The 21,539-nt window shown below is 36.1% G+C and overlaps 1 protein-coding gene across 1 annotated transcript; it reads left to right on the plus strand.

Annotated features, from left to right (window-relative positions):
- The first annotated feature begins 230 nt into the window (after nt 1–230).
- Nucleotides 231–21,407, plus strand: rbck1 (RanBP-type and C3HC4-type zinc finger containing 1). Its single transcript, XM_030133944.1, has 12 exons — nt 231–464; nt 4,775–4,919; nt 10,357–10,453; nt 10,778–10,976; nt 13,203–13,348; nt 13,466–13,639; nt 14,939–15,099; nt 15,221–15,317; nt 16,486–16,665; nt 16,764–16,862; nt 18,540–18,683; nt 21,100–21,407. The coding sequence occupies exons 1-12, from the start codon at nt 401–403 to the stop codon at nt 21,178–21,180; spliced, it is 1,587 nt and encodes a 528-aa protein (XP_029989804.1). The 5' UTR covers nt 231–400; the 3' UTR covers nt 21,181–21,407.
- Nucleotides 21,408–21,539: the final 132 nt, after the last annotated feature.

Below are 21,539 nucleotides of genomic sequence, written 5' to 3' on the forward strand. Positions count from 1 at the left end.
AATGTTTATAATGTCTAGACTAAAAACACTATCTGAATTCTTCTTCTTCTTCTTCTTCTTCTTCTTCTTCTTCTTCTTCTTCTTCTTCTTCTTCTTCTTCTTCTTCTTCTTCTTCTTCTTCTTCTTCTTCTTGTGGGCGGAGCACAGACTGAGTCCAACCCGACCCTTTAAATAGTCTCTTCCGGAAACTGGAGTAAGTTTCGATTTCGCTTCTACCTATGTGAAACGAACAGCTTCAGAGAAAAAAAAAACAGACAGAAAAGTCGACAACAGGCTGTGTTTTCTGACCCGGACCACAGGCTGAATGCGGACTTGACCGGACCTGATGGGAAGTGTGCGTCTTGGACCAGTTTGCTGATCCGTGGTCTGGGTTTGTTGTTGGACTGGTCTGGTCTGTCATATGAGTGTCGGCTCAGGGGTGTTTATGGCCTCTCAGGTTCAAAGCACCAGGAACTTACAGGAAGGTGAGCTACACTAGTTCTGAACACACTCATGTCACCTGATAAATATCCCTGTCAGTATTACTTCTACCAGGGTTAGGTGTGCGTAAACGTGTTTACCCAGATAGTAAATATTTTGGCAGTATTATGGCAGACATTGGGTATTTTTGTCTTTCTTTTGGTATTATGAAAACCTTTAGGCTTTACTGTGGTATGACTAAGGTTATCCATAAAACAGATATGGAGGCACCAGCAATATATGGCTGAGTTCTGTCAAATGTGTGGTTAACCCAAAGATTGGGCAAAGAGTGGGATCAGGTATAGCAGGGGTGTCAAACTCATTTTAGTTCAGGGGCCACATTCAGCTAAATTTGATCTGAAGTGGGCCGGACCAGTAAAATAATATAACATATGTAACAATATTACATAATAATATATAAATAATATCAACTCTAAACTTTCCTTGATGTGTTAGTGTGGAAAAAGTAAGATTACATTATGAAAATGTTTACATCTACAAACTACCCTTCAAAACCATGTGAATAACATGAGCAAACTGAATAAATATGTGCAATTTTAACAATATTATGCTTCAGTTTACTATTGACAGACATAATATTATTAAAATTGTACTTATTTCTCTTAAGACATTTCAGGTTGTTTATATTTGTTCAGGTTATTCACAGGTTTTGCAAAATTATACTTTGTTTTAGTATAAATACATGAAAATATTTACATTTACAAAGAGAAAAAATTGGAGTTATGAGTATTTATAGGTTATTACCGTAGTATTTTAGTGCTCCAACCCACTTTAGATCATATTGGTCTGAATGTGGAACCTGAACTAAAAGGACTGTTAATATCTTAGTGTGATTTTTGCATTTCACACAAAGGGCCGAACTGGACCCTTTGGCGGGCCGGATTTGGCCCCCGGGCTTCAAGTTTGACACCTGTGGGGTATAGGGATGGTATGGCATGTTTATTAGTGATGTGACGTTCATGTACGAATCGAATCTTTTGAACGGCTCTTTGAAATGAACGATGGGAACCGAGTCTTTGTAAAGAGCCGTTCATTTTTTATTTTTTATTTTTTTTCAAGGAGGGAGTGTCCGATTGCCTGTCAATTCAGCGTCACTGGGAACTGTGCAGTGATATAGGGGCCATTTCCGTCCCCAGGACATTATATGTATAAATGTGCATGAAAATCAACTCTAAAATACATTTTACTATTAAGCAAAGTGTCCTGCACATTGATCTAATTGCAAATTTAAAATATTTATTTGAAAACATTAATACAAACTACCTAGAACACTGGAAAATAGCATTTGTTGCCTGTCCCCATTCTCTAATACTACTCTTTACCATGAAATATAATGATTAAAATACTTCAGAAAACTTTTTTTTGTTGCATTGTTGTGTGACTCCATATTCCATCTATGCTTTAAATACATTTATTCCATGAGAAATCCATATTATTTTTGTGAAAATATACATTTCAGTCGTGTCCCTGGGTTCTCACTCAGTCCTGTTACCCTAACACATTCTCCCCTCTGAAAAATTTGGAACATTCCACAAGTCCCATGTTCAACAGGAAAGTTACATCAGCTGGATTTTCTGAACGCCATGGGAAGATCAAAACTAAGTTCTTTCTTTTTTTTTTTTCTGTATATTTGATGATATTGTAACTGTGACTGAGAAGGTTAATCTCAATGCTCAGTCCTGTTACCAAAATTATTTCTTAGATGTTATTTGTTTATCTTAAAAATACACATTTTTGCAAATCACAAGAATGTGCTCAGTGTCCTTATGCTATTACTATGAATGCCATGTGGCTGTATTTCATGAATTTGCTAATTCTGTGCTAAAAACTCATTCCTGTTACTTTCAGTCCTGTTACTCAAATAAAAAGCTTATTCAAGACTTCAGCTGTAGCCTAACAAAAAATGAGGATCAGAAACAGTACTTGCTCCAAGTTGTCAAAGAACACAGGAATATTTTTTTGTGATTTCAATAAAGCAACAGTGGTTGCTGAATTTTCTAAGTAACATTTTTATGCGAGTTGCAGTTTGATTTTGAGAATAAAATTACAAATTATTCTAATATGCCTTATTCATTTGGCTAGTTATGTTATAGTATATAGAGCAATCTTCACATGTCTTGTGCAACCTCTAAATATTAACTGATTTGCATAAAATTTAGACCAAAGTAATTTGGCCAGATATGGAACCAAATGCAGGGTTCTAATCCAGAGAATCTTAAAAAAAAATTTTTTTGGACCACCCTAACACATACACACACTCAAATGGACATTCATTCCTGTTACCCAATGTTCATTCCTGTTACTAAATAACTTTTTCTAAAAAATAAAGATAAACCACCGGATTTTTTCAATTATGTGTGGTCCATTCTTTGTCCAAGTATTTAATGAATTGCATCATAAAAATTTTGATAAATTTGAGGTTTGGGTCTCCTTTAAAATGAAAAAAGGGCTTTGCAGTTTTAAGAAAATTACAACTTGCGTGCATATATAGTGATTTTTTAGTCACAAATATTAATTATTTTAACATGTAACCAACCATTTCTTTAAAATAAACACTGTTGAGAGGAAAACAAAGGAATTAGTTGACAAGCTTTTAAGTGTGCTTTTTAAATGTCACATGAGTTTTGGTAACAGGACTGAGGAAAATGCAATCATGTTCTGCTTAAAAACCTTGTAAAAAATGAAATAAAGTTGCCTGAGATTGACCAATACACATTTTGAATAGTGTTTGAATAATGTTAAAAAAAAAGATAAAAAATGGAGTTTAATTTGGAAGAGTTATAACACGCAAATGGCACCCATTCAGTGGAATGGCCCATATACAGGGTGTCCCATAAGTCTCCATACATAGGAGACATAATACATTCCATGCATATATGGTTCTAACATGTATTTCTTTATATTTCTTCTTTATAGTTCTTCAGCAGACACGCATTGAAATGTGTTCCCGACAAAATGGCAGTCATATAGAGCATATTATATAAATAAAAATGGTTTATGTCAAGAAACGTTTATTTTTCCTATGTATGGAGACTTATGGGACACCCTGTATATGTATGTATGTATGTATGTATGTATGTATGTATGTCATACATACATACAGCTTTTTATAATGTTCAAAAGATGTAAAACATTATTTATATTATTTATTTTTCTACAATCCCTTATTTTTGTATATAGAGTAGAAGTGAGAGAACTCCTGATGTGGTATCATTTTGATATTTATAGTAGAGATATCAGGTATTTTGCAATGTTACTTGAAGTATTTTATTTGCACTACAGTTTTTTAGGTATTTAAGTACTGTAATTGCAATGATTAATCACTGTTGTGTTTTGTGCATTTTTTTTCCATATGTTTACACACATTTATTGTTCTTGTTTTGAGGAGGATAAAATGTTATTTCATAAGAAAATGTTTTATTTTCTTCTTCATTTTTAGGCTACAGACTAGTCCACATAATGTACCGTGATGTTTGTTGTCAAATTCCAGCATTTGCCTAATGTCACCTCTCATGTCATGTATTTAGCCCACACATTTGAACTAGCTATTCTTTTTTATGGTAAGATAATATTTACTGCCGCGCCAATTAAACACCTTTAAAACATAATGTTAATCATCACATGTAGCCTATTTAGTCATTAAAACATTGGTGTTTCAAAATAATGCAAAAAACATAAAAGAGCCAGTCTTTTGAACGGCTCTTTTCAGTGAACGGCTCCTGATTGAACAGCTCCCTTCAAAGAGCCAAAAGTCCCATCACTAATGTTTAAGGCAAGCCAGAAGATTGACTAAAGAGCGGCAACATCTTATTCCATATATGGATGTTTTTTGGTTGTGTTTTGGCATATTTCTGTAAAGCCAAAACACTGCGCAGAGTGGGAATTTCTACCCAGAAGAAAACCCCACTTCATTTAAAAGCATGATCAACACAAATTTTGGGTGAATTTTGGCCTCCTTTTGGCCTCTCTTTGGGTCAGTTTTGGCTACTTTTTGGCTGGATTATGGGGACTTGGGGCTTTTCTGGGACAATTATGGCTATATTTTGGAAGTCCACAATTAGCTTTGGTTGAATTTTGGCTTCCTTCTGGTTTGGTTTTGGCTTGCCTGTTTTGAGCCATTTAGGGCCCATACATCTGCTCAGAACTTTGCCAAAATGGCATGCCAGTTTTGGGCCAGTTTTGAGCCATAATGATTTGGCTATCTGGGTACTGTCATCCAAAGTGTATTTTGTCTCCCAGTGTGTTTCTGATTAGTCACATGTTGACATGTGGGCCTCCTTGTGTCCCTGTCCAGCTGAGGACCTGGCCCGGTTCCTGGGTGAAGCTCTCAGCAGTGGAGATGGACAGGAGGCATCCAGTTTGGCCCAGAAGCTGTCCCAGATGTCTGTCCCAGTGTCTGTCACCATCAGTACCCAGGCCTACCCTCAAGACCTCATAAGGTGGGACCCCTACTCTGTACTGCAGGGGTGTCAAACTCATTTTAGTTCAGGGGCCATATTTAGCCCAATTTGATCTCAAAGCAGGCCAGACCAGTAAAATAATGACTTAATAACCTATAAATAATGACAAATCCAAGTTTTTCTTTTTATTTTAGTGCAAAAAAAAACCCAATTAAATTATGAAAATATTTACATTTTACAAAAAAGATGTGAATAACCTGAAAAAACAGAAATTTCATTTGAAAAATTAGTGCAATTTTAACAATATTATGCCTCGACTTATTATTTATACATGTACATTACATACAGTGTTACATAAACATTTGGTAACAGGTAGAATATTTTTAAAATTTTGGAGTTTGGAACTAAAATTTGAACAATTTCTACAATATTACATCTCTTATTATTATAGGGATGTAACGATTACCGGTATAATGATAAACCGCGGTAAAGTTGCAGACGGTTAGTATTACCATTTAAATTCTAATTATCATGATAACCGTGTTTGATTACCACACTTTAAGGGGAAAAAAACCCTATGTAAATCTATGTTTTTATGTCAAATATTTGATTATAGTTTTAATTCATTACAATTTTGATTGTATATACCTAATATTTGGAACCAATATTCACTTTTAAAGTCTTTGAAAAGATTTGTTAAGCATCTGTGTGTTATTTATGCAATAAAGTATATACATTTTTCAAATTGGATTTTATATATTTTTTGTTTTTTTTTCCTTTTATGTTTTTATTGTAGGTTAAAGTGAAAAAGTCATAGACAGATGATATAGATGAAGTTGTGCTGAAAAAAAAAAAGATACCAAACATTGGTTAAAATAAACATTTGTTTATATAGTATATAAAGGCAAAATCAAAAGTACTGAAAATCGGACGAAATAGGCTCAGACCACTAAGGGTACATAGTGCCAATTATTTTATTTTATTTTATTTTTATTTTTTTAATTTTTTTTTCAAAATACAACTTGTTTAAATTATTTCAGTGTGTGTATTAGTACTTTTTGAACAGTTTGAGCACAATTTCAATAATACCGCAATAATAATGATAACCATGATAATTTTGGTCACAGTAACCGTGATATGAAATTTTCGTATCGTTACATCCCTATATTATTAACACAACTACAGATCACAGTGGATCCATAAATGCACAAAACATTTAGTAACAGGCAGAATATTGTTAAAATTGCACATTTCAGGTTGTTCATCTTTGATTATATTTATGTATTTATTTGCATTTTATTGTGAAAGAATAGTTTTGTAAATGTTAATATTTTCACAGTGTAGTGTTATTTTTTTCACCTAAATTTTTTCCACATAATTTTTCACAAAGAAAATTTGTAGTTGTCATTATTTATGGGTTATTGTGTTATTATTTTTACTGTAGATCACATTGGTCTGTATGTGGAACCTGAACTAAAATGATTTGGACAACCTTGACTGTTCAGGTTAATTTTTGCACTTTCATCCTGCGGGGCTGGAATGGAACCTTTGGCGGGCCAGATTTGGCCCCCGGGCCGCATGTTTGACACCTGTGAAATACATGAAAATATTTACATTTACAAAGAGAAAAAATGTGGAGTTGTGAGTATTTATAGATTATTATGATAGTATTTTACTGGTCTGACCCACTGGAGATTAAATTGGTCTGAATGTGGAACCTGAACTAAAAGGATTGTTAATTTCTTAATATCTATTTTTGCATTTCACAACTTCATCCCAAGGGCCGGACTGGATCCTTTGGTGGGCCAGATTTGGCCCCCGGGCCTCATGTTTGCCACCTGTGCTGTACTGGGTGTCAAACATACGGCCCAAAGGGTCCAATTCAGCCCTTGGGATGAATTTGTGAAATGCAAAAGATATTAACAATCAGTCATTTAAGTTCAGGGGCTATACAGCCGTATTTTGGTCTCAAGTGGGTTGGACTAGTAAAATAATATCATAGTAACTTATAAATAGTGACAACTCCAAATGTTTCTCTTTGTTTTAGTGTAGTGTCTTTGTTTAGTGCACAAAAAATGTGAATAACCTGAACAAATATGAATAACTTGAAATGTCTTAAGGGAAGTAAGTGCAATTTTAACAAATCTGCCTTTTACTAAATGTTTTGTGTATTTATAGACCAAGTGAATCTGTAAGTTATAATGCACATGTGGAAATGGTAAGTGGAAACATAATATTGTTAAAATTGCACTTACTTTTCTTAAGAAATTTCGGATTGTTCATATTTTTCAAATTTTTTTAAAAGGATAATTTGTAGATGTTAACATTTTCCTAATATAATTTTAATTTTTCAGTGTCAGTTTAATTTTCTGGTCTGGCCCACTTGAGATTATATTGGGCTGAATGTGGCCCCTGAACTAAAATCAGTTTGACATCCATGCTGTAGACAGTGGGTGTGGTGCTTAAACTAGAGTCATCTCAGCTTTATTTGAGTAGTGCTCTTGCTTCACATTAAAACAACAGAAAACAACCACAACCATAGACAACACTTGGGAAAATTATAAAAAAAAAAGCAATGCAAAACAGATTAACCCTTAAAGATGTAGAACTATTTTGTGGCAACTTCCAAATACATTTTTTTCTATGTTTAACCTTGTCGTAAGTATTTTATCATCATTAAGTGTAATACTATCATGTAGTTATTATATCAAAACAAAGAAAACTGAGGAAAAAGTCACTTTTTCAGCAAAATATATCATTAATGGATCATCAAAACAAGCATCTATAACCTTTCCACGTTCACTTCGGAGCCTCTTAATGTCCAAATGAGTCTTATCATACCATGATGACCATGAAAAGCAGAGAAATTGCATTTTACCTGAATTATTAAAATGTATTAATAGGATTAGTGGTTCAGAACTTTTTAAATATTTTAGATCAGTAGATAATTTTAGTTGCTGGCAGCTGTTTAGGCCTGTGAGGGTAAAGAAAAATAAATCCAAGTGATAAATAATAAAATCAAACTAAATCTAAACACATTTCTAACCTTCTGTGAGGAGCCTCAGAGTAGAAGAGTAGAGTCATGTCTGAGCAGTATTTGTAGCTGACAGTCATACACTTAATCCTCACTTCCCTTCTGAAAATACCACTGAGACACTAGACTGTACATAAAGAGTGGGCGGAGGAACTGTGGCGTCACTCATTGATTTCTGGGCTTCTATTTTAAAGCCAGAAGTTTGAGATTTCGCCACCACCATGCTGCCCTTTTGGAACCACAAGTGCCCATATTGGGGCTGGAGGGGAGGAGCCACTGGGGGTCAGGGGTGAATTAAACACTACCTTACCGGTTTGATAAGACAGTCAAGTGTTTTGTAACAAAGTCATTTTACAGTCTTGATAGTGGAATCTATTAACTACAACTACAGTGGAGCTGTCAGTCAGGAAAAAAATGTGTTTTATTTATTAAACTGAGGTAAAAGCTTCTGTTTGACCTGAGATCTGATTAACAGAAGAAAAAATGAAAGAGGAATTAAAAGATAGCTTTTTAAATTGTCCAAGTCAAACAGATAAGACAGGAATCACCCCTAGAAAAAAAATATTCACTTTGTATTTTAAGAGAGAAGTTCATTGTAATTCTGTGGGAGCATCTGTGGTATTATTACTTTAAAATGCTTCCACATTGGCTTCATTTTGGAGCCCAGTGTCCTGGCGTCTTGTATGAGACCAATGCTTAAAACCTCACCTCACTTTGTAGACTTTCTACAGTGTGAGAAGAGAGTCCTGGGGGTTCTTCCAATTTTTGACCAGTGACGCCAAAAACATGTGAAGTGTTGCATTATTTAAAATGAATGATTGAAACCCAAAAACTAAAACTGTAACATTACAACAAATTAAAAGCAAGGTTAAAAAGGGCAAGTTTTTAATTTGCTTTTAAAAATATCTGGACATTTTATAATTCTAATATCCCCTTGGCAGTGATAGCCTAGAGCACAGGTGTCAAACAGTCTGGCCCGCAGGATGAATTTGTGAAATGCAAAAATTACACTGAAGATATTAATCAATAGTGTAAAAATCATGTTATTTCAGGTTCCATACATACACATATAAACCTATTAGATCCCAACTGGGTCAGACCAGAAAAATACTGTCATTATAACCTATAAATAATGACAGCTGCAGATTTTATCTTTGTTTTGGAGTAAAAAAGTAAATTTACATGTAAATGTTTACATTGACAAACTATCCTTTTACAAAAAACGCAAATAACCTGAAGAAATATGAACAACATGGAATGTCTTCAGAAAAGTAAATGCAATTTCATCAATTTTATACCTGTTACTAAATGTTTTGTGTATTTGTAATTGTAATGTAAGTTGTAATGCACATGTGTAAATGATCAACTGATAAACTGAGGCTGAATATTGTTAAAACTGCACTGGTTTTTCTTAAGACATTTCAAGTTGTTCATGTTATTCAGATTTTTAAAGAATCGATGTAGATACAAACATGATCATAATGTAATTTTACTTTTTTCACTGGTATTATTTTACTGGTCCAGCCCACTGGAGATCATATTGGGGTGAATGTGGCCCCTGAACTAAAATGAGTTTGACACCCCTGGCCTAGAGACATTAAAATGAAACAAGAAAATAAAAATACTTTTAATGTTATTATTATTTTGGGAACAAGCTTACACAACCATAAACACACACAAAATCATGTAACAATGTGACTTACCATCTTCTTCCACTTATCTGGGACCGGGTCATGGGGGCAGCAACCTCAGCAGAGGAGCCCAGACAGCCCTCTCCCCAGCCACATCCAAAAGCTCTTCCGGGGCAATCCCGAGGCGTTCCCAGCCCAGAGATATAATCCCTCCAGTTTGTCCTGGGTCAGCCCTGAGCTCTCCTCCCGGATCCACATGGCCAAAACCCCTCTCCAGGGAGGGCATCCTTACTAGATGCCTGAACCACCTCAACTGGCTCCTCTGGACATGAAGGAGCAATGGCTCTACTCTGAGGCCCTCCTGGATGTCTGAGCTCCTAACCCTGTCTCTAAGGCTGAGCCTGCCCACCCTGTGAAGGAAACTCATTTCAACCGCTTGTACTCGCGACCCCATTCTTTCACCCATTACCCAGAGGTAATCATAGGTGAGGGATCGGCCGGTAAATTGAGAGCTTCGCCTTTCAGATTAGCTCCCTCTACAGCACCATGGACCAGTTTAGTGTCCGCATCACTACAGACACCGCCCCAGTCCGCCTGTCAGTCTCCGGCTCCATCCTGCCCTCATTCGTGAACAAGATCCCGAGATACTTAAACACCACCTGAGGCAATGTAAATAATAATGTGACTTACTGGAAAAAAATGAAAAAAAACCCCAAACCAAAAAAAAAAAACAGGACAGATGTGCGTGATTACAACAAAAATGCAAACAAAACAGCAACTGAAGAGTAACACATTGCTTTGTGTTTTCTAGGTTGAAAGTTGGAGTGGAGGATGCTCAGTCTGAAGACTGTATCCCAGTGACTGTGGTGGTTTCTCCTCACATGACAATTGCACAGCTCAAAGACAAGGTACTAAAATTTTAAAAGTGTCTACATTAGTGCAACAAACTAATATCTGATCAGTAATATTAAAACAATGACCACTTAACTGTGTCATAACATACTGACTATGACTATTGAACATAGTACGTCTATGTGATAGAAATACCACACATATAGGTTACATATGACCATCATTATTACACTGGATAATTCTCATATCTCTAATTTGGCTTTATGTTCAAAGCACAAGTGGTATTAAAGTACATTATTTTCATGTCAAGGATGAATGGTTTTTTTTAAGGTCAGCTGATGAAAACTGCATGGCGTCTCGTGGTCATTTTGTGTTTCTAGATAAGTCAAGACTTTGGGTTCCACCCATCTCTGCAGCGTTGGGTCATCAGTAAACGCCTGCCTCGGGACCAGGACTCGCTGTTCAGCCACGGTGTTCGTCAGAATGGAGACCAGGCTTACCTCTTTATCCTTTCAGCACACACTGCTCAGCTCACAAAGCATCAGCACAAGCTCGACCAGGAGCAGACACTCTTAGAGGGTCAGCACCACAAACACAAAAAAACAGTCATTATCATTTCCTATTTATTTATCTATTTTTCCTAATTATAAAACCTGTTCTAGTGCTAAAAACAAACAGTTATAGCAATAATGGCCCAATATTGAATAACATGCCCTGATGTAACCCAGTGCAATATCCAAACAGATAATGCATTTGAAAGCATAATGTGTCAGAACAGAACATAAAGGAAGCAGTGTGGAGCTGCAGAAAGGCCTCGACTACAGATAATTAGGATACCAGTTAGTTTCACTAGGTTTAAGGGAACATGCTTGTTTAGAATCATTTTTATTTTTATTATCATCATTCATCATTCAGTCATTTTATATTGTGAAAACAAACTGCAAAACCTGCTATTCCAGCTACAATCATGACCAGGCCTGACACAGTTATTACAGAAGCCATAAATATAATGCACAGTTAGTATTATTATGGAAAAATAATACTCTACTAATTCGTCTTCAATAAGGAAGGGTCAGTTCAAGCGTTCAGTGTCAAAAGTATTCACTTTATTTGGAGCTCCAAGAAAGAGATACCTCTATGACAAAGGCTGAGGCTGTCTGAACCCAAAAACACAGGTAACAATGTAGTCTTCTGTCTCCCATAAAATAAAGATGAGAAAATTATGGTGTGTCGAAAGTGTTTTGGTTAGTGCCAGGAGCTTAGAGATAAGACCCCTGTGAGAAATGTCGGTTTGGCCTTCTACTCTGGACACAACACAAAAGGGGTCATAACTGCTCCATAATACACAGTGACGTGTATGCATGTGAAGATATCTGGAATAGAGTTAGAAGCCTATATGATATATGAAATACATGCAAATATATATGAATATATATGGATATAAGTAATTTAGCCATTACAGTATATTTACTGGTATAATAAGTATAATGAACTTTTATTAGACACAGTGCTGGTGGTGTAAACTCAGAAGGATAGGCATTAATATTGCTAATTGCAAATATTTATATGGAGTCTTCAAGTCAAAATAGTGTGACACTTCTGGTTGGGTTGCATTGCAAACTATGTCAAAAATAATGACATTGTGCTTTTTTCTGAGCTGAACCATCACAGCAAGAAGGTCTTGGGTTGAACCATGGATCTGTCTGAGTGCATTTTTGCATGTTCTCCCCTGTCTGTGTGGGTTCTCTCCGGGTACGCTGGTGTCTTTGAAACTGAAAGTGTGAGAGTATGAATAGTTGTTTGTCTCCATATGTCAGCCCAGTGATAATATGTGACATGTCCTGGGTGTAGCCCACCTTTGCCCAGTGGTAGCTGCAACAGACTCCAGCCCCCGCGGACCCTCTACGGCAGTGGTTCCCAACCTTTTTTGCCTCATGACCCTATTTTAACATCACAAATTTCTGCCAGCCCCAGATATTCAAAACGGATAAAGTTGTTTTTTGCTAAAATTCATTTGTTTTTGATCATGTAATAGTTTGCTATACTATGTTGCAAATAAATGTTAATTTTAGACAACAATTAGGCTATATAATGTGTATTATTATGGATGGAGTCAGAAAAGCCAGGTTGAAATTACTGCACAAAGTGAGAATTTTATTTTCCTTGGTCAGGATATGTACAGTCAGTCCAGCTTGGATTTACAAGGCTGACAATTAATACTGAACAAACAATAATTCAAACTATGAATTATGGAAGAGCTGCAGCATCTTAAACTGACCACAATGAACATTTGAAAGATAAACAGTACCACAGTGCTTCAGTTTCACCTTCAGAGTTTGTCATGTCTTTTATGTGTTGCGTTTGTCTCTCCCAACTCACAATATATTTTTTATTAGTATTTTTTTTTTTTAATGAATTACTAGAAATTTCAGACAACCTGATTTGAATTACAGGCAACCCTACATGGGGTCCCGACCGCAAGGTTTAAAAACACTGCTCTACGGGACTAAGTGGCCACAGAACACAAAAGAGTGATATTTTTGGCAAAGATTTTTCCCCTTTTTGGCACAGCGTTCAATCACTCCTAATGAATACTTTCAGAAATGTACATGCCCTCTTTGCAGTTCAGGAAATTCAGATAAAACTTGAACTGACATATTCTGCAGGCAGTTAGTGTCATGGACATTGTGGCATATATTGTATTAAAGTTTGTGACCATTGTTTTTTGTCTCTGAAGAACAAAACTAAGAAAAAGAAGACGTATTTTGTTCTAACTTTTAACAAGCTAACCTCATCTGTGCTTAGGTATCATGGAGTCTATGGAGTCCATGCAACTTTTCCCCAGAGGACTAGGTGGAGGTGAAAAGGCAGCAGCTCTAGACGCTGCTCAACAGGCTCCTCCTCCTACAATTCCAAAGAAGACTAAACCCACTGTGCCTCCAAAACCTCAGGTCAGAACACCAACTCTGTATTATGCACCATGGCTCTAGTGTGACTGAGCATGTGAAGGTGTTTTAATGATGTTTGTCCAGAGGATGTTACACTCATGCCTGTGTGTTTGTGTGTAGATGGGCTGGGCCTGCCCTTTGTGTACATATGTGAACAAACCAACGCGTCCTGGATGTGAGATATGTGGCGCCGAAAGGCCAGAGGATTATGAGGTGCCTCCCATCTATAAACCAGACCAAAAGGAGATCGAAAGAATGCATCAGGAGCAGCTGGCCATCCTGCAGTATGAGCAGGTAATTACAACAGTTTCAATCCACAGGACACACACAGGAACACTAAACAGGGTCTGTACACGTGCTTGAAATCTTTGAAAATGCTTGAATTTCAATGTTATGTTTTATAATGTCTGAAAAGTGCTTGCATTTTAGTTTAAATGCTTGAAAGTGTTTGCAATTATAACTCTGTGATTTATTTATTTATTTGTTTGTTAATATTAACTCAAGCCACAACTACTTACAGAGAGGTGATACATTTTGGAAAAAAAACCCCAAATACCTTAATGTCAAAAAGAAAACTACCGGGTCCTATCAGTGTCAGGTAGACTCCTGAAAATGTTTTTATCTTGATCTTTGTCTCAGTGTGAGTGTGTCTGAAGAACACTAAGTGGCTTCTGTTTTTTGGATAAAACTTTGTGTTCTCATTTAATTTCTAAACTTTTTGCTATTATGAAACATCATTTTAGATGTTTATAATATAATACAATGTACATCATTGTGATAAAAAGTGACAAAAATAATCATGAGCATATGTATTCCTGTAGATATGCATTTTACCCCAGCGATAAGGTGCTATACTGGAAAAATTTGAAAGTGACCCTTAAAAGTGCTTGAATTTGACCTTGAAAACGAACCCTGAGTAAAACATATGTGTGTGAGTCTGTCATGAGTGGACATTTTGTAGACCTTTAAAGAACACAGGAAGCTACAGGTATATGGAGATGAAAATATAAGATATAACATAAGATATTTTTATGTTTTGTGGGTGTTATCTGCTATCTTATCAAGTGTTAATACTGTTTATTATAATGTAGATGTGTGGGCGCATCTTCGATATTTTATTTGACTCCCACCAGTGCTTGAATATTCTGTGTGCAATGGTAGAATAAATGTCAGTTGGAGACTAGCTGTTACATGCATAACACAGAAAAACAAAATAAAAAAAAAGGAGTGACAGTATAAAACAGCTATTCCATTTGCAGTATAGTCATATCAGACACAAATCCACCCACAATATCATCACACAGATCCCAGATGAATGTACAGTATGCATAGTAGAAATCTGTTAGTGAATAAGGGTGAAGGCTTTTATGAATGAACAAAGTGCATTAAATGTTCAGCATTTCTATTACACAGAAGAGGTTGTTCAGTAGTTAAAATGACATTTATTTATGAGGGAAGAACTGGATATTGATGTCATGAGTTAAACTGTTTCACTTTTCATTTCGTTAAAATGGATTGAACAATGAAACAGTTTCACTTTCCAATTTGAAGAAATAAACTGGTTTGAACTTTTCATCTCTCTGGGTGATGAAGGCTCAGCAAGAAGAAAGAGAAAGAAACTACCTCTACCTTTTGGAAACTGATAATCAGGACCTTATCCCGAATACCAACGAGGCGGAATGTCCAATCTGCCTTACTCCTGTAGGGCCGGGGGAAGGCGTTGTCCTCAGAGAGTGTCTACACACATTTTGCAGGTCAGACAAAAGAAATACTGTTGCGCTGTAGCTTTATGTTATATATATATTTACCTTTGCTGGTTTTATAATTACTTAAACCAGGGTAAATATTGCATGTGCATATGAATCTTTTTTTCAGGGATTGTCTGCAAGGGACAATAGTGAACAGCCATGACGCTGAGGTTTCCTGTCCTGACACGTGTGACAGCAAACTATTAGACAGAGAAATCAAAGCGGTGAGTTTCAGACAAGCAGAATGAAAATAAAACTCCATATTCAGGGTTGAAATAATACAACACTAATTGCAACACAGTGTAAAATTGAATGAAAACACAGTAAGAACACAAGGATTTGCAAATCTCATAAACCCATATCATTCACAATAGAACATAAACTAAGTAAATGGACCATTTTTACCCCTCGGCGGGTGTTGTAATTGTTTTGTTGTCTTTCTGTCTGCCTGTCTGTCTGTCTGAAGAATGCATTGACATATCTGCACCAAGTGTATACTGTGGATGCATCTTGGCATGAAGCAGAAGCCTATTGAAAATAGGTGACCTTGACCTACTTTTTCAAGGTCCAATGGCCATATGTATGTAATAAGTTTCACACAAAGACAACTGAATCTAAATTATAGGACTTTAAACAGAATCTGACACTATATTTGGCCGAGGGCTGCGCAGCACGTTATGTTAAGAAAAAAAAACTGGTAACTTTGAGTTTGGTAGCAGCAACATGTCTCTAAGAAGTGGGGACAGAAATTAGAAACAGCGGTTTTATTTACATTTTACACAGTTCACTAACTTTTTGTGTTAAATGTTCCTCTCACATTGAAAAACAAGATAGAAAACTAGAACAGCACTCGGAGAGCGCAGACCTCCGCCAAGGCAGATCAGTGCCCCCACCCCCCCACCCCCATCACCACCAAAATTTAATAATTTGTTCCTTGTGCCAGTATCAACATTTCCTGAAATTTTCATCCAAATCCATCCATAACTTTTTGAGTTATCTTACACACAGACAGACAGACAGACAAACAAACCAACACCGTCAAAAACATAACCTCCTTGGCGGAGGTAATAAGTCACATTAGATCATGTATTTCATTTATTTATGGATTGTTTATTTAACCTAGAGGGTCCCGTGGAGATACAAGACCCCTTCATTGAGGTTAAAATGGCAGTAGCAGTCTCACATAGAAAATAGTGTCACCCTAAGGACATAAAAGCAATACAGAAAGATAATAAAAGAAGAAAATAACAGAGGTAAAGAAAGTTTTTTGCCTTTCAAACACCAACTTGGAGTCGTCTGAACCTTCTGAGGCAGCTGGTAACATGTTTGTCATTTCTTTCAGATGCATATTAAACACTTTCCATGTGTTTTATTGTGTGATCCTGGCTACAGCTTCTCACAGAAGAGGAACACCAGCGTTTTCTGGAGTTGCGTCTGAGCATTGCAGAGAGCCGCTCTGAGCACAGCTTCCACTGTCAGACTCCCAACTGTCGCGGGTGGTGCATCTACGAAGACGAAGTCAACGAGTTCCACTGTGAACTTTGTAATGAAGTCAACTGCATTCTCTGCAGGGTAGTTTTAGACCGTTTCTGTATGAACTAACCATTATGTCCTGTTTGTGCTGTAATAGACAAAGCTCCAGGTGTTAATGATGATGTGTGTGTTTACAGGCCATTCATCAGGGCATGACTTGTAAGGACTACCAGGATGACCTGCGTATCCGAGCAGAAAACGACCAGGCCGCTCAGCAAACAAAGCAGATGCTAGATGTAGGTCAACCTATAAGTTCTGTGATTGGCATAGTTTCAAATCAAATCAAATTTTATTTATATAACGTCACATCATAACAAAAGTTATCTCATGACATTTTACATTTTAGAGCTGAGTCTAAACCACAGGTGTCAAACATGCGGCTCAGGGGCCAAATCCGGCCCACCAAAGGGTCCAGTCCGGCCCTGGGGATGAATTTATGAAATGCAAAAATTACACCAAGATATTAACAATCCTTTTAGTTCAGGTTCCACATTCAGACCAATTCAATCTCAAGTGGGCAGGACCAATGAAATACTATCATAGTAACATAGAAATGATGACAACTCCAATTTTTTCTCTTTGTAAATGTCAATATTTTCATGTATTTACACTAAAACTAAGTATAATTTCACAAAAAATGGGAATAACCTGAACAAATATGAACAACCTGAAATGTCTTAGGAGAAGAAAGTGCAATTTTAACAAGATTCTGCCTGTTATTAAATGTTTTGTGTATTTGTAGATTCACTGTAATCTGTAAATTATAATGTACACGTGTAAATGATAAACTGAGGCAGAATATTGTTAAAATTACACTTATTTTTTCAGTTTGTTCATATTATTCACATCTTTTGAAAGGATAGTTTGTAGATGTAAACCTTTTCATAATGTAAATTTACTTTTTTCGCTCTAAAACAGAGAAAATTTCAGAGTTGACATTATTTCTGTATTATTATGTTATTATTTTACTGGTTTGGCCCTCTTCAGATCAAATTTAGCTGAATGTGGCCCCTGAACTAAAATGAGTTTGACACCCCTGGTCTAAACCATAAACACTTAAGCCAATTCACAAACACCAACAGAATCGTCCAGGAGCAAACACTTGGTGACAGTGGAAGGAAAAACTTCCTTTTAACAGATAGAAACTTGGAGCAGACCCCGACTGGAGGATGGTCGTCTGCCTTGACCAGTTGGGGTTAAAGAGAGAGAGATTGTGGGGAGGGGGGGGCACACTTGGATGCACAGCAAACTGACCAACCACTGTTAAAAACTAGAATTGCTTTGAGTTTGTGTTGTTTTTTATTCTTCGTACAGCAGGGTGCTTGTGCAGGTCTTGAAAATCTTAAAAATTATGTAATGTTGAAATGCTGTTTTCCAGACCTTGAAAAGTTTGGAATTTTGTGTGAAAGTTTTAAAAAAGTATGGAAAAAAGTTACAGTCATAGTCAAATTTTAGAGTATGTACGAAGGAACATAATCTTATAAGATAATAAATACATGAAGAAAGTATATAAAAACTATATATGATTTTACTAACCAGTTGGTACTGGAATGATTCTAGTGAAACTTGTTTGTGTGATATTCATGAACTTTTGTGATTTTCATAGGTTTTGAAAATGTTTCTGTCAGTAAAATATAATTTACTGTGAATTATGTATTCATTCATTCATGCATTTATTAAAATTGACTTTTCTACTCCACACAACAGGTACAATCTCAACCAAAAAAGTAGGCATGCAAGTATAAAAGTACATAAAGTCAAGGTCTTGGGGTGGGGGGTGGGGGTAGCAGTTTTGAAAAAGTCTGGTATTTTTATTTGGATAAAGCCCAACTACTCTGTACAGTTGTCAGTGTTCAATGTCATTAGTACATCTATTGTTTTATGTTTTCCACTTTGTCACTGTGTTTCCTCAGAGTTTGCTACAGAACGGGGAGGCCATGAAGTGTCCCAGGTGTGACATCATTGTCCAGAAAAAAGACGGCTGTGACTGGATTTGCTGTTTGATGTGCAAGACAGAAATCTGCTGGGTCACCAAACAGGCCCGCTGGGGGCCAAATGTAAATACACACACTATATAAAAAAAAAAAAGTTTTTACTCAGTGCATGCTGAGTACTGTGTCTGTGCATACGGAAAGGAAAATCCAGTGTCTTAGTGGGGTGTCGGTGCTGTCAGAACACCTTCAGCGCACCTTGGCACTGATTATACACATCTCCGAACTCTGAAAGGATGAATCCTGTTCTAACACAAGATATTCTCACCTGTGGCGAGATCTTGTGTCTGTGAAGGACAAAGCATATTATTTACTTTGTTTTATAGCAAATACAACAACTGCGAGACCCCTCATGCTCTATGGATGAGGGTATTGTCATCTAGAGAGAGACCACTCCCATCAAACTGGATGGGTGGTCTTTAAATGTTTTACCTTTAGGTACACTGAAATCAGCTATATCAAATATGTATAAACTAATTAAATATTAATAAGAAAACTAGCACCAAGTTGACAATCAATTGAAGTACTGCTATCAAATTACTGTCATTGGCCCTCATTTGTTTTACCCAAAGCGACAAATTGTACTTAATATAAGACAGGAGTGTCAAACTCATTTTAGTTCAGGGGCCACATACAGCCCAGTATGATGTCAAGTATAATAACAACAATGAAAAAATAAATCCCATTATGAAAATGTTTACATCTACAAATCTACAAAATCTGAATAACATGAACAACCAGAAATGTCTTAAGAAAATGAAGTGCAATTTTAACAATATTATCCCAGTATTATACCTTTATCATTTACTTGACAACTTACAGATTACAGTGGATCTACAAATACACAGAAGATTTAGTCACAGACAGAATATTGTTAAAATTGCACTTCTCTTAAGACATTTCTTGTTCATTTCTTGTTAATTTAAGATTTCTTTGCTTAATTCAATCTTAAATCTGCCAGTGGAACAAGTGAAAATTATCTTGATAGGATTTCTTGAAATAATTTTTTCAAGATCTATTGTCTAAAAATAAGTTCTTATGTCTCACTTAAAAGTTACTCTTTAGGTGACTATGTCTTATTTTAAGTGTGATGAGATCTTTTGACTAGAAATGAGAAAAATACACTTGGTAAGATTCTGATTTTTGCAGTGTGTTCAAGTTTTTCCACATTTTTCGTGAAAAGAGTTTGTAAATGTAAACATTTTCATGTAATTTTATGTTTGTTTTTTTTTACACTGAAGCAAAGAGAAGATTTTGGGGTTGTCCTTATTTATAGGTTATTATGGTATTCTACTGGTCTGATCCACTTGAGACCAAAATAGGGCTGAATGTGGCCCCTGAAATAAAATGATTGATTGTTAATATCTTCAGTGTAATTCTTGCATTTCACAAATTCATTCCACTGCCCAGATTGGACCCTTTGGTGGGCTGGTTTTGGCACATGGGCTGTATGTTTGACACCTGCGATATATAGTACTGTGCAGAAGTCCTAGTCCGACATTAGGTTTGTAGTGTTGTAATGACCCCTCAAATGCATCTGGATTTATATGAAGTATGTACAGCAGTAAAAACAAAAGTTTCAGGGAAAACCAGCTTCTATAAACCAAAGAGGTACTTTGTTATACTTTGGTATTTTGTTGTTATTATATTTATACTTAGCATGTCTTTAAGCCTTTTGTTCAGACAATGTGAAATGTATAGCTCTGTCTGATATTTTATATCAGGTTTCATTCAACACATGTCAGATGTTTCTGTTTGTGTAGTTTCTTGTCATGGGGTCAGGGGTCACACTAAACAATGACTTTAACCTTTACAACCCATTTAGTTCAGTTTTTTTGGGTTTCTTATAAAGCTGTGCACATATTTCCTGTATTTTCTTGCTGTATCTGAAGAGAATGAGAAATAAATATGTATACTTATTTCAACTGAAAAAACAACAAAGCTAATGTTGACACAGTACTGGATGTGTATATTTCCCAGGTTTCTTCAATTCATGATTCTGATCATGAGATCAGTCTGTTGCTTTGCTGAACACAGTTCCAAACATAGACTATATCAAAGTACTGTATTTAACAGAACCCATAAAACCCAAAAATAGATCTTTTTATTTATTTATTTTTTTAAAGCAATATTTGTTGTCAAATTATGGATTTATTTAATAATAAGTGACCTGCTTCAGGGTGATAAAGACCTGCGTTTACATGATAAGTTCTGTTTTTCAGTACTAAAAGTAAAAAGTACCACACATGTTTTATTATAAACATTAGTCTCCGATAGGTTAGCAGTAAATAGACTGGTGATTAATGTCACATCACAAACCAAAACAAGAGTACTTGCAGATAATGTAGAAGATGAAAGATGTATATGATCCATCATAATTCTGATGAAGAACCACAGACCTCTGTTAGCGACCGCAGATAGTAGCCTGTGTATTTGACATATGCATCTGACTTTTTTTGTTTCTTTTTCTTCTTCGTTACAGGGCAGCGGTGACACATCAGGTGGCTGTAGATGCCGAGTTAACAATCGTCCCTGCCATCCCAACTGTCGGAACTGTCACTGAGGCAGACACGCAGATGAACATGCACTCACAGCTTCCAGTGCACACAGTCAAAGAATGTAGACCAGGTTCATTTGATGCTGCAGCCTACCTTTATATGTTATTTTGATTTATTTTTCTTACCATAAGTCTTGTGCCAGTGGTGTGATGGGACGCTGCAGTGGGCGGAAGGGAATTCTATGCAAAAGCTTTACCTTCAATTCTACATCTGCAGCATAGGGTTAGGAAAAGCTTTAATGGGAGCTTCTACTGTAACAATACTTTTTGTTGTGATCGATCATTTATTTGCACTTCCTAATTCAGCTCTTTTATTAGATTCATTATAGTTTGGTTTCAAGCTTCAGTGGCTTCCATTTTCATAT

This window comes from Sphaeramia orbicularis, chromosome 5 (genome assembly GCF_902148855.1).
Source record: "Sphaeramia orbicularis chromosome 5, fSphaOr1.1, whole genome shotgun sequence".
Lineage (NCBI taxonomy): Eukaryota > Metazoa > Chordata > Actinopteri > Kurtiformes > Apogonidae > Sphaeramia > Sphaeramia orbicularis.